The 17,099-nt window shown below is 33.7% G+C and overlaps 1 protein-coding gene and 1 long non-coding RNA gene across 2 annotated transcripts in view; one reads left to right on the top strand and one right to left on the bottom strand.

Moving 5' to 3' along the window:
- ush1c (Usher syndrome 1C) overlaps positions 1-9,877 on the bottom strand; it is a 21,645-nt gene extending 11,768 nt beyond the window's left edge. Inside the window, exons 1-13 of the mRNA XM_016554923.1 lie at positions 9,791-9,877; positions 7,360-7,427; positions 5,142-5,285; positions 4,109-4,247; positions 3,485-3,593; positions 2,964-2,988; positions 2,778-2,835; positions 2,588-2,691; positions 2,247-2,331; positions 2,082-2,141; positions 1,937-1,993; positions 1,719-1,723; positions 793-858 (exon numbers count right to left, since the gene is read on the bottom strand). Coding sequence (XP_016410409.1) covers positions 793-858; positions 1,719-1,723; positions 1,937-1,993; positions 2,082-2,141; positions 2,247-2,331; positions 2,588-2,691; positions 2,778-2,835; positions 2,964-2,988; positions 3,485-3,593; positions 4,109-4,247; positions 5,142-5,285; positions 7,360-7,427; positions 9,791-9,826 — 956 coding nt within the window. The 5' untranslated portion in view covers positions 9,827-9,877. The remainder of the gene's footprint in view (positions 1-792; positions 859-1,718; positions 1,724-1,936; positions 1,994-2,081; positions 2,142-2,246; positions 2,332-2,587; positions 2,692-2,777; positions 2,836-2,963; positions 2,989-3,484; positions 3,594-4,108; positions 4,248-5,141; positions 5,286-7,359; positions 7,428-9,790) is intronic.
- Positions 9,878-10,463: 586 nt separating this feature from the next.
- The window catches only part of LOC107742068 (uncharacterized), a 24,520-nt gene continuing 17,884 nt past the window's right edge, over positions 10,464-17,099 (top strand). Inside the window, exon 1 of the long non-coding RNA XR_001640276.1 lies at positions 10,464-10,545. This is a non-coding gene — a long non-coding RNA (uncharacterized LOC107742068). The remainder of the gene's footprint in view (positions 10,546-17,099) is intronic.

Below are 17,099 nucleotides of genomic sequence, written 5' to 3'. Positions count from 1 at the left end.
TGCATCGGCTGTGGGGATGAAGACGACAACTCCCATGATTCCACACTCAGTCACGGCGTCATCAAACTACGCCTTTGTCTATTTGTTTATTTTGAATACGCGCCCTCTAGCGGCGAAAATTACATATTGTGCCTTTAAATGAACATCTATCCTGACAAGCCTATATATATTATGAAATGCCAAATAGGAAATAATTATATATACCAGATGCACTTACAATAATTAATATAGTACAATATTTGCATTGATACCTGTATACAGGATGTATAGGCATAATATTTTCATTTAAAAAATAATAAAATATAATTATATTGGGATGTAGACATTATATATCCCTGATTATATGTTCAGGATTTCCAAATATATAAATTTTATTTACAATTATATTTTCAGAATTATAACTTTATATTCATAATGATGATGTGTATATATATATATATATATATATGTACAATTTACATTTATATATTCAGAATTATATATATATATATATATATTTATTTATTTATTTGGAATGACCATCAACACAGTCAACAAAAGATCCCTTTTACATTTAACAAATTAAATTTGTTAAATTAAATTCATCAATGTCATATTTAATATAAAACACATTTCCACTGGACCAAAACATGGGCTGTGAAAACTAAAAGTGACCTACAGCATAGTATAGAACAATCTGTACTTCCATTCCTCACAGCATTGCTTTCATCAACATCAATTTACTCTAGTCTGCCTTCTGAGGTCTATTTACTTTGAAGATGTTTTTGCTTAGCAACATAACACAAGTGTTACCTCTCCATCTCTTTGTGATGGCGTTCCTCTTCATCTGCAGTCTTCTGCGATATTTCCATCTTCCTCCTGCAAAATATTGCACATATGAAACATTAAAATGTATAACTTTTCAGATTCCATTCAGGAATTTTAATTATTTGACACCTTTTCATCAGCAGTTATGAATCATCAGATTACTAACATCATGAAAAAGCAAAGACTCACATGTTTTATATAATATAACAATTTTAATTATATTTCTTTTAAAACGTAATCAATGATGTATTTAGGTACATTATACAACATAAAGAAGTATTTTAATGATAATGAAAACCATTATAAAGTGGATATTCGGTATATATATGGATTTTTGTTTTAACCACAAGACAACAGTACCTAATATTTTTATAATAAAAGGATTGTATTAAGGATTCTATAGGATATTTTTTATAATTCAAGAAAACATGCATTGATGTATTGTAAAGTAGGGTTTAACGGCTTTTAGTTAAGACTTTAGCTGTATTACTAACATTTGTGTTTTGTCTTGTGTTTGATGTATTTGTGCATTGTTATGTCTATAGTCCTACATGATTGTTGTACATGAGAATGTAAGGTAATTTCAGGATTTACATGTGCCTGTCTGTGTTTCTGTTTAACTATTTAACACTTACGCTGCTAGAATCTGGCTATTTGGCACTTATGTAGGCTTATATACATAGAATTTTGTCACAAAGTTATGTTTTATCTTGGAGGAACCATGCAAATGTTTTTTTTTTTTTTTTTTACAGGCATTCGTAATACAGTCTGAAGAGAACTGTCTGAATAGGGCTTAGCTTGTGTAGTGTTCAGTAACTAGTTATGATTAATTATTCATATTTCCCCTTTGAGCTGATTTGCTACACACGCCTGAATCACAAAAGCTTGTTATGAAACTTCTACATAATTACCATCTCTAAAGTGAAAAAGTAAGAGTTAAAGACAAACACACCAATAAATAATGAAGAGGTTTACAGTACAATACAAACAACATCTTCACAATATATTACCCTCAGCTGTCAATTAAACAGTTTCATACTAAGCAAATGGCTTTCTTTTCCACACAGCCCCTCAGAGAGAGATTGCAGTGGGTCTTTAAGATGTATTAGTGGGCTCACAGTGAACTTACAGCTCCAGTGAGGACAGTGATGGTTAGACTCCTGCTGCTCTTTAACACTCGCACTGCCTGAAAACACAAGCATTAGCCAACACAGTTACCGGTTTAGCTATGCAGAGAGGTTCTTAAATAATTGTTTCAGCAAAATCCTGCTCACTTCTTGATGACTCAGGTTGGTGAAATCCACCCCATTGACCTCCACAATCTGGTCGCTAACCTACAAGTCACAACAACACACACACACACACACACACATATATGAGTGTGTTACTACTCTAAAATACAACAGTAATGGTCTATTAATGCAGTTCAATAAAATGACCTGTAATCCCACTTCAGATGAGACTGAACCCGGCTTCACATTGCTCACATAGATGCCTGGTTTCTGTGTTGGTCCACTCGATATGCTATAATGGACAGTCAAAAGATTAAACTTATAAAAGTAAGTTTCAAATCAAAACAATAAAGCTTAGTGAAGACAGCAAAGGAACACAGCAGCATTTAAGTACAAAGACAAACATATTTTTATGCAGTGTACTTCATGACATTTTTCACATATGTGGGCATAATCCCAATAAATAAATGGTTTTATTCATACTTTTCAAAGCAGCTCATCTGTGTGCTGTAGTGTGTATAGTTATAGTAATCCAATCTCTCGTTTACCTGATTCCCATGCCTTTGGTGCCCACCAAACTAAGGAATACTTTCTTTTCCTTGATTACTTTTCCTCCAATCGAAGTCAGACCAGCCACACTAGTCTTCTTCTCCTGAGACGTAACAATAAAAACAGGGCTAAATAAAAATATAACTTGAGCTGGTTTAAAATAGGATGCTGCCAGAAGAAAACACTTACCCCGGATTCAGAAACAAACTGATCCACAAACTGCCACTTCAGAGGGTCTTCAGAGGAGCTGATTATGACAAATTCATAATTTAGCAATATCATTATGGAAATAAACAAAAGAGGGAACATTAATAAAAGTTATTCCACATATTAGAGAATTTTGTGTAATTCAAGTGACTGATAACCCCAAATTACCTCTTGACAGGAATCATTCCCACATCTGTGAAGAGAGTGTCACAATGGGAATAATAATAAAAAAACATCAATAATTAATGAATAAGTAATATATTTAGCTAACAGCAGGCCCAATAATGGATTCTCTGAGGAAGACATGGTTTCCTCATGAATTGTTCAACTGTTAAATCAATCATAATTCAACTGTGATTGAGTCACTGCAACTGAGAGCTACAGCTAAATCAATTAATTAACCCCAGTGGAACTAGAGGCAATTAATTTTGGCTCTAATTAACAAAGTCAGCTCTGCAGATTACAATATAAAACAGCACATGCCCTTGATACAAATTCTAAAAGTGACGTATGTTTAACTGTCAACTTGAGCTTTGAATCCGTGGCGGAAGGAAGTAGTTCCGCACAAAAGAGGGTTTTATTAGGCACTCCGTTGTTTCTTGTTTAATTACACACATGTTCCGTCGAACTGTTGTATAAACACAATATCACTCTCGTACTCGAGTGATATTGCTCATATAAAACCTTACGGCGGACTTTCAGAGATACAGTCTTCTTGGTCTTGATGAGGTTGATGACCTCCTCATGAATGCAGGAGGAGATGGAGTAGCCATTAATACGCACAATCTCATCGCCAACCTGAAGAAAACACAGCAAACCTCATTCATATAAAATGTTATATAAAATTTGTATAAAAATGTAGTACAAAAAATACTTGAATTATACCAGAATATTTTCATATTTCAAAGTTTCTGTCATCACAAAATTAGCAGAGTTTGCACTAGAAACACAAGGGCTGCATTTTAATTCTTTGACTTTATCTGCAGGACAAACATTAATCATAGAGGTTACATAAGAGGACAAAAACAGTGTTTGGATCAGAGAACACGAAGAATTTAAGGAGGCTTATTGCGCCCCCTAGTGGAAAGAAGATGCACTGATTACTTTTTTTGTGCAGCCCATGTTAAATACTCATTTCAAATTGAATGTTTAACATTTTCTGTTCTCAGATATTTAATATAAGGCAAGAGAGTGTGTACTTTAGCTTTTACAAACGTGACCCATCATTTGCTACACAGGACATTATTTGCTGAAACGGTGAAAGCAATGTGTGCTATATGTAAGCTATAACAACCTCTTCTTGATTTTGTTACCTGTAGGCCGACATTTCCTGCCTGTCCATCTTTGACTATCTGTGATATGAAGAGGCCACAGCCGAACTCCAGCCCACCTCGAACACTCAAACCCAGACCCTCAGGATGTGTGCGGTCCAGACGGACTTCCTTCAACTTCCTGCTCATAACAAGAGGACAAAATAGTGGCATCTACAATCAGTTGACCACATTTAACATATCTATTGTGTAGTGAATATATTTAGTGAAATGTATCATGTTCCACCAATTCTAATAATATATATATATATATATATATACACACACACACACATACAGTATATGGATGTAGGTATTTATAATCTACTATACTCTACTATACTATTTAATATATTAATATCCCTAATATTTTTAGGTCATTTTTATTAGTTATTTTTGTTTGTATTTTTTTCTAAGTATGTCTGTATAGTTTTTATTAATTTTTATTTAAGTTTTAGTTTTAGTTACATTAGTAAATAAACAATGAAAATGAGAAATTGCCTTGTCAACTAGCTAAAATAAAATAAGTTTAAGTTTTTCATATTTTCATATATTTCTGTTAACTTTTAATTTATTTTAAGTAATGAAAATATTTTTTTACGGTTTCAGTTTTATTTTTAGTTAACTATAATAACCCAGATATATATAATAAAATATATAATATTTTTATCCTTCTTTCCTCTTTTCTCTGAGAAAGACAAAAGACATAACGAGAGGTAACCGAATCCAGTTCATTGTGGCCCTATTAGCGCTGTGAATCAGGCACAGTTGAATAGCGCTCCTCTCTCTGTGCTCATAACGCTGTTCCTTTGCCACGTCTGACTGAGCATGAGAGAAAACAATGATTCTGTTTGGTGATGAGAGCGTTGCCTGTCATTCTACCTCGTCCTCTCATTTCCAATGTCCTCTTTCTCTCTGTCTTTATTCCTCTGCTATTCATGCACAGAAACATTTCCATGATTCTCAGAAGGATTGCACCCTATTAACCCCTGTTTAACACCTCATTATTGTCTGTGTTCCTGGTTTCCTCTCTCACCTGGATCTCTTGGGCGTGAGCTGGTCGTACTGCACCTGGTGCTTCAGAGGAATCAGAGGTCTGATGGCATCAAACAGCGGAAGGCGTTTGGGCTCATTTATCACCAGCTTCAGGTCGCCGACCAGGACAGGAATGTCCATGGATCTATAAAGGGCAGAGCAGAGTGATTTAAACAGGACCTGATTGAGCACATGCAAACAGGAGGGCTACATTAGACCAGCACAAACAGTTTGTGGATTAAAAGAACTTTTCTTAGACTACAACTGATTCAACATACTGTCTTGATACCGAATCTCTGTTAATAAATCATTATTTCATATGTTCCATCAAGTTAAATGAAAGGTCATGGATATAAAGCATAAAGCAATTGTTCATAGAATAAGGTTAGGATAGAATAAGTGTCTAAATTCTGCACCACCAAACAGAATTGCAAAAACAATGTGCCAGACAGGTTTCTAAGATTAAAAATAAATTAATTTTAAATTTTATAAAAATGTATACAACATTTTATAGTTTGACATTTTATTAAAATAATACAACAACATTTTACCACCAGTTCTCAATACTGTAATGCAAAATACAGCCTCATTCACATTACAGTATCATGAAAGTTAATACATCATGATATAAATGTAAAAAATACTGATTTAAATCTTATACTGAGTGTTTTTACAGTATGCTATGGTAATGAAAATTAGCGATGCACTGTCAGAAATTTTGGCTGATATTTATAGCCGAAATTATTATTATTATTATTATTTTCAAGGATTTTACATGCTTCAAGAAAAATTAGGCTTTTCCTTTTATAAAAAGGCATAGAAAGTTGGAAAATGTCATTTGAATTGAAAAAAGCCCTGATATTAAATTCTTCCAATATTTGTCAACTCAAAGAGGTAATATACATATTAAAAAAAAAAAAAAAAAAGAGCAAAATTAATTTGGTCATCAATGGCATTTCTAGCCTATATGAAAGTATTTGCTGTGATTTTGAAAGATATTAGCTTATAATAATTATTTCAAAAACCGTCTGATTTGTTGCTTGTTGTGGAAAATGACACTTTATACCCACAACATAAAGTCAGCTTATGAATTTCGAGGCAGCTGCTCTATAAATCATTGATATTTCATTCCTGACTCGTATATCAGAGACAAAGGGACACAAGAGAATGGCTGCCCTTGAATGAAGGGAGGACAGTGGAAATGATCTGATCCAAGTTACTTTTCCATTGGCTTAAGCCTCTCATTCCAGTCCAGCTGAGAAACGACGTGTTGATTTACACACAAGATCACAAATAAAGAGCTGAGGGAATGCATTCAGCATTTCCTACTGTTACACTCAGATAAACAGACACTGAATACTTTTCTTCTTCTGAATGTGCCATGCAGTTTTCATTTGATCAACAGATTACCAGAACTACTGATGGAAAATTACATTATTTATCAGCCTCTAAAACTTTCCAGTATGCACCACTGCTGCTGAGATATTTGTATTCTATTTATATTCTTATCACATTTTAAAATATTCACTTTAATGAAGAAGTATGTAATATCTGTCAACTGCAATAAAACAGTTTTACAAATTGTACATTTTCTCTTTACATTTTCTGGTAGCTATGGTTTTCTAAGTGGTTGCTAGGTTGTTCTGGTGGTTGCTAAGTAGTTTGCTCAAATTGCTAACCCTAAATCTGAGTAATAGTAATACAAATTGCTCATCATTTTGCATTTTTTGGGGCATATGCAGTTCAAAACAACAACATTATTATTATTATTATTCAAAATATACAATATAATAATAATTATTATTATTATTACTAACAATAACAATAATAATTATATTATAGTGTATATTTTATTAACAACAACAACAATAATTATTATGATTTTTATTCTTCTTTTTATATTGTATATTTTGAATAACAGCAAACACTAATAATAATCATATTATTATTATTATTATTATTAATAATTTAATTTAACTTTTTTTTATGTATTAATAATAATGACCTATTACATTAATATTTTAATTATTACAAATCTAAAATATTATTCATAATAAATGAATAAGTCAGTAAACTATGTGAATATTGTGGGGAAATAAAAAAGCATATTCAAATTGCTCCAAATCAACACCAATGTCAGGCCACATGTTATAAAACTGTGACTATGTGTTCTAAGGTTATTATTATTATTATTATTAAATATTTTAGAGTGTACTTACTGGTGGTACATGCGGAGAACATCATAGAGATAGTCCTTCTCCGCTTCATTATCAATTAGCAGCTCCACCTGCACAGCACAAACACACAAACCTCTGGTCAGATCATCACTGATAATCAGAAAAGCAATCATTTGCCCATCTTTTACCTGGTGGTGGCTAATCTGCTGTAGAAATGTTTTGAGGAAGCGTTTTGGCCAGTCAATGATGTAACACATCTCTCTCTCTCACTGAGTGAGAGACTAAGACGGAAGGTCAGGAAAAGGTGGAGTGAGGAGGAGAGGTCAGGACAGAGAAAGGAGGTGGAGGAACTGTTGTGTGTCTGTTAGTCAAGCGTCTCTCAGATTGGCTGGGTCTGCTGTTGTTTTTAGTTGAATAGGTCAGGTGGATCTTTTCCTGTATTGTGAGTATCATTAGTTCAGATCTGCTCCACTGAACTGTTCCTGAGCTCATATAAAGACATTTATCATGCTAGCAGTGTCATCTTACATAAGAGTGTTGGTGCATTATTATCAAAAGAATGCTAATGAAATTAATGTGATGTGAGGTTAACATGCTCGACAGAAAAGCCAAACTTCTTAATTTCAAATAAATAAATAAAATGAATGAACAAACAAATGAACAAAACAAACAAATAAATGTCTGGACAAAGAAACTGAATGGACTGAATGAACGAACAAGCAAATGAACCAACAAAACAAGCAAACAAATAAATAAAGTGTCCGGACAAACAAACAAATAAATAAATAAATAAATAAATGTAATGGACTGAATGAACAAACAAAAACGAATGGATGAACAAAACAAACATATAAAATGGCTTAAAAAACAAACAAACAAACAAATAAATAAATAAATGTAATGGACTGAATGAACAAACAAAAACAAATGGATGAACAAAACAAACATATAAAATGGCTTAAAAAACAAACAAATAAATAAATAAATAAATGTAATGGACTGAATGAACAAACAAAAACGAATGGATGAACAAAACAAACATATAAAATGGCTTAAAAAACAAACAAATAAATAAAATGGGCATTATGAAAGAAAGAAAGAAAGAAAGAAAGAAAGAAATATGTACATGGTTGGATGAATGGATTGATATATTTTACAATTAAATAACAAGAACAACATTTAATTATTCAAATACAAGAAGTTAAATGTAAATGCAAATAAAAATTGTAATGTTTTTATTTTTGTATTCTAATTTTGTGTTAACAATAATTACCTATTACATGAACATTTTAATTATTTAAAAATATATATATTCATAATAAATGAATAAGTCTGTGAACTATATGAACACTGTGGGGAAATAAAAAGCATATCCAATTTGTTCCATATCGACACCAATGTCAAGCCACATATAATAAAACAGTGACTGTGCACTCAAAGGCTATTTAAGGTGTCATAAACAGATGACAGTCCACCTTTATAAACTGATGCTGAAAGCAGATATCTATAACTAAAATCAGCTTCATATCCTCTTCAGTTTATGCTAAGTGATTTGAAAGAGACTAATGAACAGAAAGGTCAACAGCACAATGCGTTTCATGTCATAGAGGAGAAACCAAAATGAAATGCAAAGCTTTCTAATTTGTAGTGTGGCACAGCTTTCCCACCCCCATCTACAGGCAATAAGACCAGCTGAACAATAAACGCAGCAATCATTTCCGCCTGGCCACACATCTCTGTCACTTCAGCAAATGCTGTGAAAAAAACTGTCCATTGTGTAACTCCATGCACCACACAACAGATGGTACAATTCTACAATTACACACAGGGGTCATATGGTGTCTTAAAAATAAGCATGAAGCATATAAATAGGTATCAGAATGAAATAATTCAGTGTAAATTAAAATTGTAATGCAACTACAACGAAGTCTTAACTTCACGTTTAGGAGATAAAAAGTAATTAATACCTGTTTTACAACTATTTCCAGCACACATAGTACACCTGTCACCTCCTCAGCCAATCAGAACGCGTACATTATGTGACGCCACACATAGCATACCTTTCTACCGGTAAATTACGCCTTTACGTGAACCTCTGACTTATGTAAAGCAATAAAATTAGGCTAAATACGTCATTACGTCGAAATCATTAAACTATACTAGTAGCATGTTAACTGTAATGATAAAAACGTCTAAAACTGGCAAATGATGCTACCTTTTCAGTGCAAAACAAAGTTAACCGATCAAATAACGACGGTTTCTATGGATACAGAAGTACTTTTCGTGTCGAAAGCTGGCCGAACATCAATTTTACTTACTTTGGTAATATTTTATTGCGTAAAAATGAAGAATCCATGCTCCTTCGCCATTCCTGAGCAGCGAGAGCAAAGGAACTAGACCAATAATAACTGATAATGCTAACAAAACAATCATCGCATATTTTTAATTAGACAGTAGCCTTTTCAAAGCCCACCTTATGCCGAAATTCCTTCGCCACTTTTCGCTCCATGCTGAACGGCGGGTGTTTTCCGGGTGTGTGTCTTTGTGCTGGCGTCCCGTCAGTCAGTCAGTCAGTCAGTCAGTCAGTCAGCTGTGTGAGCGGACGGTGGAGTATCAGCGCCGGTATTTCATAGGTCGAGTCCTGCTGCCGTAATTTTGCCGTTAGCTTTATTACGCATGCCGACATGGATGGTGCCAATTCAAAGTGCTCTCTAACACGAAACCTTTTCATTTTTCACATACAGTGACCACATAAAGTGGGAAGTGAAGCCACAGACGATGTTTGGACGTCTATCTATCTATCTATCTATCTATCTATCTACGCCAAAAACAGTGCACTTTTCTTTCTGTAAGGCTTTAATTCTGTAAGAATTTTTTTTTGTATGGCTATCAATTTCAGCAGCACATACTGTATTACAATATATGGGATAATGATCTCAAGAAACCTGACAGGATTCACGTGTAGGCCTATGATTTTATAGGTGGTCTGACAACAAATTACAGTACAATGTCAATGCACTACATAAAATAATATCTGTATAAAGCAGAGGTGTAAAGAGTACCTGAAAACCATCCTTGAATAAAAGCACAGATACCTTACAGTGAAAATTACTCCACTACAATTTACAAGTCACCAATTCAAGTCACCAATTCCAAAACAACTTGAATAAAAGTCTTAGAGAATCTGATTTTAACAGTACTTAACTATTTTACTTCTACTAAATATAGGTATTTGATGGACAGTTTAATGGCCTTGTTGACAATATTGGGTAAGGGCAAATCACACAAGATATAGTACTTTCAGTGCCCTGTAGTTGGCGATATTACTTCATTTGTAGCAGAAATAAACTGCTGCAGAAAAAGCTATGTGCCATGCAAAATGTAATGTGTAATTACAACACTCCTTACAAATGTACTGGAGTAAAGAGTGCAGATGCTTATTCAAAAATGTAGTGAAGTAGAGAGTAAAAGTTTCTAATATCTTTGATACTCAAGTACAGTCATTAATTACATTTACTCAAATTCTTTACACCTCTGGTATAATGTATATTTACTCTATACTGTAAAATGTGTACCTGTTCTGTATACGAAATGCTTGAATGCCCAATATTCAATTGCACACGTAAGGTCATGACTGAGAACATGGTGCACAATAGTGGCCCTTATTTCATCAGAAACATGCCTATGTCCTTTGTCTCTTCTACCTCTTCCTCTGTTTTGCCTCCCTACCCTTCCACCACACATCACTCCTCTTCTTCTTCCTGGCTGTTGACAGTGTTTTTCTTTTTGTTCTTCCATTATAAGAAATTATACTAAGTTGTCCTCCGTCTATATATGCTTGCTAACTGAAGCTTCATGAGCTGCACCTCTGAGCTATTTTAGAAAACTGGCAATTGATAATGTACAAGAAACTGTACATAATCAATTGCATTAACGAATAAGCATTGGCAATTTGTTCAAAGAATGAGAAATTGCTTTAATGATGTGCGCAAATGACTAGATGATGTGGAGGTTGAACAAGTCTTTTAAGTTTTCAGAATTTCAACTCTGATCTGAGAAAGCGACTGAGAAAAACTGTAATATTGGGCATAAACATTATGGGTAGACAAAACAAGACAGCAACTGCTTACAGTTCCTATCAACTCCTACCAGTAGTGTTTTTAATCACACAGTATGTTTTTGTACTGTAATTCACAATATATTACCCTGTGTGTGTTCTACATCCTTGTTTCAGGGGTCTTTGTAATTATCATTATTTATTACCATGACAAAACATTAGACCTAAGACCACACACATTCACAGGATAATGCGTGTGCTCATATGTGTTCTGAGGTTAGGGCTGGCATATTCTCGTGTGTGTAACTGTGTATGTTTATGTGTGGGAGACAGTGTATGTGGGGGTGTACATTTGTGTGTGTGTGTGTGTGTGTGTGAAGTGTTCATTTCAGGGGAAGTAGTCAGGTTGGCCCCTGCTGGTTCAGCTGTTGGCAGTGTAGTGCTCTTGGGGGGTTCGAGCCCCTGCACTGACCCAAAGGCTTACAGAGAGGGATTACAGCCTGTAACACTATCTCATCAACCCACCATCAAAACACACGGACGGTCAAAACTTTAGGGCCAGATCAGAATAACTCTTCAGACTGAATTGAGCATAAATTAATTTTAAAACAGCTTTAAGTGTGTAATTTCATTTAAAAATAGCTTCGAGTTTAATATGAGATACTCTAAAGTTAAAAAATATGTGAAATTAAAAATATACATTTTTCTCTTTTACTTTCAAGGGTTAAAAGAAATGCAGAAAACTGCAGTATTAAACTATTGTGAGGTCTGACACATTTCATATTCAACATCATATTGTATCCCACATTTACATAGACCATTATAGGTACATAGAATTGCATTTATTTAAAATTTGTACATTTTCACATTTGCATTATATTACATTTCACTGTAATAATGCTTTTGTGTTATATATGTACACACACACACACACACACACACACAATATTAAACTCTAAACTCTTCTCTAAGTCACTTTTGATAAAAGCATCTGCTAAATGAATAAACGTAAAAAAATAAAATAAAAAAATAAATAATAGTAAGATTAAATTTTTTAAAACAGTTTCCCCAGGTTTGTTCGAGCCCCAACAAGCATGTCATCTTTATGTGCAAAAAAAAAAAAAACGATAAGGTCAAAACATACTTCATACTGCTCTAGAATATTTATACGATCGGCTCTAGAATATTTATACTATCGGTCATATTATCATTGTCCTCTAGGTGGCAGTATGGGAAAGCAAGTCTTGATGTCCCATTGGCGATAGTCATGCATCAGCCCACTCTTACTGTAAGTTGTGACACTCATGGATCATAATGCATTCACGCTTTGCTGAGGTGGTGAGCTTAACGATGACTAGACGGATTTCTATATGCATACTCATATTTTATATCAAGCTTTACTTAATCAAAGAGATATTTCACATCAAAATTAAATGTTGTCATTATTATTAACTCACCCTAATTTCATTCCAAATATATATAATAAACGACTTGTTGGTCATTAATGATGACAATTAACTTAGTAGTTGCAGTAGTACTTTTATAATATTTTGACTACCACAGGCTTTTTTTCCGTCACACTCCTCTGCGACACACTTGCAATCATCCTCCGCCCAGCACTTGTGCTTCAGGCTCACAGGAAGAGCCACATTGTAAAGCTGTTGAAAGGGAACAGACAAATGTGTTAGTCTAGCACTTGCGCTAAATACTCTTGCACCTACAAAACTGTGTGTGGATCAAGGTGTGTGACTCCAGAAACTAAACGTGTGGCCTACCCTGTGATTGAGCGTAATATACGAATGAGGCATCCACAGTTTATTGTGTAAAAACTACAATTTTAATATTTCTGAAGAAAATGTCAGTGGCATTGCCACAGTGTTAGGGTGCTAGGGTGGTGAGAGTGGGTTTTACTATGCTGTTGCTATGACATTGCTAGGGTGTTGTACATCGAAAGGATTTGTTCCCCATTTTTTCATCCACCAGGCCAAAATCAAAGTCTGAGGTTTATCCCAATGCTAAAGTAGCTCTACAGGCCATTTCACATGTGTAGTTATCTTTAGCTGCAGCTCATGAGCGATCCATCATACAATGTGGTTGTTGTTTTTTTTCAATTCTTATTATTCCTACTAATACTGATGATTTCCATTACTGTAATGTATATATATATATATTTCCTCAGGATCCTCCAACAAACAAACATATCATCTGTGCAAAAACAAAACAAAACAAAACAAAACTGTATGATAACATTTAAAATAAAAAATCCTCAGGGTCCTCCCACAAACAAACATGTCATCTCTATCTGCAAAAACAAAACAAAGCAAAACATAAAACAGTTACATTTTAAAAACAATTTCCTCAGGGTCCTCCAACAAACAAACATGTTATCTCTATCTGCAAAAACAAAACAAAGCAAAACATAAAACAGTTACATTTTAAAAACAATTTCCTCAGGGTCCTCCAACAAACAAACATGTTATCTCTATCTGCAAAAACAAAACAAAGCAAAACATAAAACAGTTACATTTTAAAAACAATTTCCTCAGGGTCCTCCAACAAACAAACATGTTATCTCTATCTGCAAAAACAAAACAAAGCAAAACATAAAACAGTTAAATTTTAAAAATAATTTCCTCAGGGTCCTCCAACAAACAAACATGCTATATCCATGTACAAAACTAAAAACAAAACAAACAAAACAAAACAAAACAAAACAGAATGATTACATTTTTAAAACAATATCCTCAGGGTCCTTCAACAAACAAACATATTATCTCCATGTACAAAACAAAACAAAACAGAATGATTCAATTTTAAAAACAATATCCTCAGGGTCCTCCAACAAACAAACATGTCATCTCTATGTGCAAAACAAAACAAAACAACCTTTTACTTTGATGAATCAAAACATGCTTCACATATAGAATATTAAGCAATAGGATTTTTTATTTTATTTTTTTTACATTTTATTGTCTGCCAAACCAAAATAGTAGGTCTGAGTTTTATTATTATGCTAAAGCAGCTCAACATGCATTGATTAAATATAGCTCTTATATTTTTTCATATGTGTGGTTATTATTTACATTCCGTAAGGTCCTGGTACTGAGGGACGTTGGCGGACGTGTGTCCTGAAAACTTGTTGAAGAGAAGTGTGGTACAGTATTTACAGTAACTCATAATGGCCTGGATATCAGGTTCCTATGGCAATCCAACCCCAATTCCTCCATCCATCTCGCTGTGTGACAAATTATGAGCTGCCTACTACTGCTGAACAGCAAAAACAGTCATATTTGTGGTGAACAAGTTGAGAGTAGCATGTTAAAAAAAAAACATATTTGACTGCAAAATCAAATCAACGTCATTTGTAATTTGTGATATTTAAGCAAATCGTTAATAATGGTAAAGTAGGAGACTTAAAGGACCATATGAGCCATGGCAAAGCAATTTACACACATATCTGACCTTTTGACATTTACCTCAGTGATGCTTTATATCAGAGTTACTCGACTGCAGTGACTGGGCCCCTTAGTGTCTAAATATGTCTCCTTTTAGAATGTGAGTGTACTTCTAGGTACTCTATATTGTTATATTCATAGTACAATATGACATTTTCTTCATTTGCTCATGTCATGACAATTAAAAATTGATATTATAGTAGCACAGCAACAAACAAGAGACTTAAAATAAGGACCCCTTTTACACCATATCTGGTTTAGATGACATCTTATGAAGCTAGTCACAAAATTTGATGACAAGAATATATAATAATAACACTTGAAATATTTTCCGAAGCGTTGTCACTAATGCTGGCAAATCTCTGGCCTGTTGTTTTTCACATAATTTAATTTCTCTCAGTCAATATGCCATAATTAAGACATAATTTGTCAGTTAATTTAAAATGTAACATTTTGGACACAAAGAAATGTATGTATGTATTTATGCATGTATGTATTTATTTGATGTGTTCTTTTTACCCTATTTATTTATTTATTAAATTGTTGATCTGTTCAACCAATTGTTTATTATTTATTTATTCAGTAATTGATTGATTGATTGATTGATTCTCTAATTTATTTATTTGTTTGTTTGTTTGTTCAATTTTATATTCTTTTTTTGCAATCATTTATTTTTTTATTTATTTAGTAAGTTAGTCTATCGTTTATCTATTATTTGAACACTGTGAGAAGAGATAGTTCTTTTTTCAATCTCTCATTTATTTATTTATCAATCTATTTATTTATTTATTTAGTCTAAAATGTATCTATCATTTGAACACTCGGAGAAGACATATTTCTTTTTTCTTTCTATTTATTTATGTATTTATTTTTTATTATTAAACAATTTATTTACTTTACTTTTTCATTTATTTGTTTGTTTAAACTTTTAACATATTTACTGCTGGTTTTTATCTCTTTTAGTTTAGTGTCACCTGTTTATGTCACATGATATTGGGCTTTTGGGGCCAGCAGACATTTCATGACCTGGCACGATACATAGTACGGCAAAGTCTTTACAGCATGCTTGATATATGCATTAAATTAATATTATATTTCACATCCTGCATTATTCCATTGATCTCCATGATCATTGGTCATGGTTGGGTCTGAGGGAACAATGGCTGTGTTGATGGGACACGGGCTCCGCAGAGCTCCAGCCACCCCTCCAGCGGCCCGGCCAGCAGCCGTGGGGTTGCACTAATAGGCGGGCGGGCGGCAGGGCTGCTGGTTAAGGCTTGAGCCCTGCAGCTGTCAGCTGGCACACTCCCTACTGGCAGAGAAATGACAGCTTTTGTCAAAAGCCAAACGCCTGCTGGGGACGAGAGGACCTTTAATCACACACAAACTAAGATGCAGTAGGAGAGTTTACCAACTCCAGCGTGCAACAATATGTTTTATAAGCACTGTCTGGAGATTTATTCTGAATGTTTTGAAGCAATTTGTTAATATTATACTAACCAGACCGAGCTGTTGAGATTTGTTGGCTTTGATGTCCCATAACTTGATGGGCACATGCCTAACAAGAAGTGCGTTTGCCTCTTTTGGCTGGATCCCAGTATGCATACTTCCACTAAGTATGTAACTTTGTACACTCTTTATACTGTATATAAAGATGAAGTATGCCAGTACCCCAATATTAGGACGTTCTTTAATGTCATAAAATTGAATCTTGGTATTAAAACTCTTGCAAATCAATCTGCTTCCATAGCGCAAGGGATTGTGGGTAATAATTTCCCAAACAAATTCATTTTTCCAAAACCCCCAGGAAATAGTATGACTTCCAGTCATTCACCACTATTTTCAATGGCTTTTGGGGACACCATTATACATTATATAAATGTATAAATGATAAAAAATAAAAAATAAAAATTATAGTGCTGTCAAATCGATTAATTGCATCCAAAATAAAAGTTTGTGTTTACATAATATATGTGTGTGTGTACTTTGTATATTTATATGCCTATATAAATACACACACATACGCAGTGTTGGGGAAAGTTACTTTTAAAAGTAATGCATTACAATATTGCGTTACTCCATAAAAAAGTAACTAATTACGTTACTTAGTTACTTTTTATGGAAAGTAATGCATTACGTTACTTTTGCGTTACATTTTAAATCCGGACAGGGCTTGCTTGTTTGTTTTTAAAATAAAAAAGTTATATTTTTGGCAAATATAAAAGCCTTTTCACAAAAGTGAAATGAATAAGCCTCAGGCTGAAGGAAAT

Source organism: Sinocyclocheilus rhinocerous, unplaced genomic scaffold (genome assembly GCF_001515625.1).
Source record: "Sinocyclocheilus rhinocerous isolate Xijiao unplaced genomic scaffold, SAMN03320098_v1.1 scaffold135, whole genome shotgun sequence".
Lineage (NCBI taxonomy): Eukaryota > Metazoa > Chordata > Actinopteri > Cypriniformes > Cyprinidae > Sinocyclocheilus > Sinocyclocheilus rhinocerous.
Note: the sequence above shows the minus strand (reverse complement) of the source record. Positions and strands in the feature narration are given on the sequence as shown.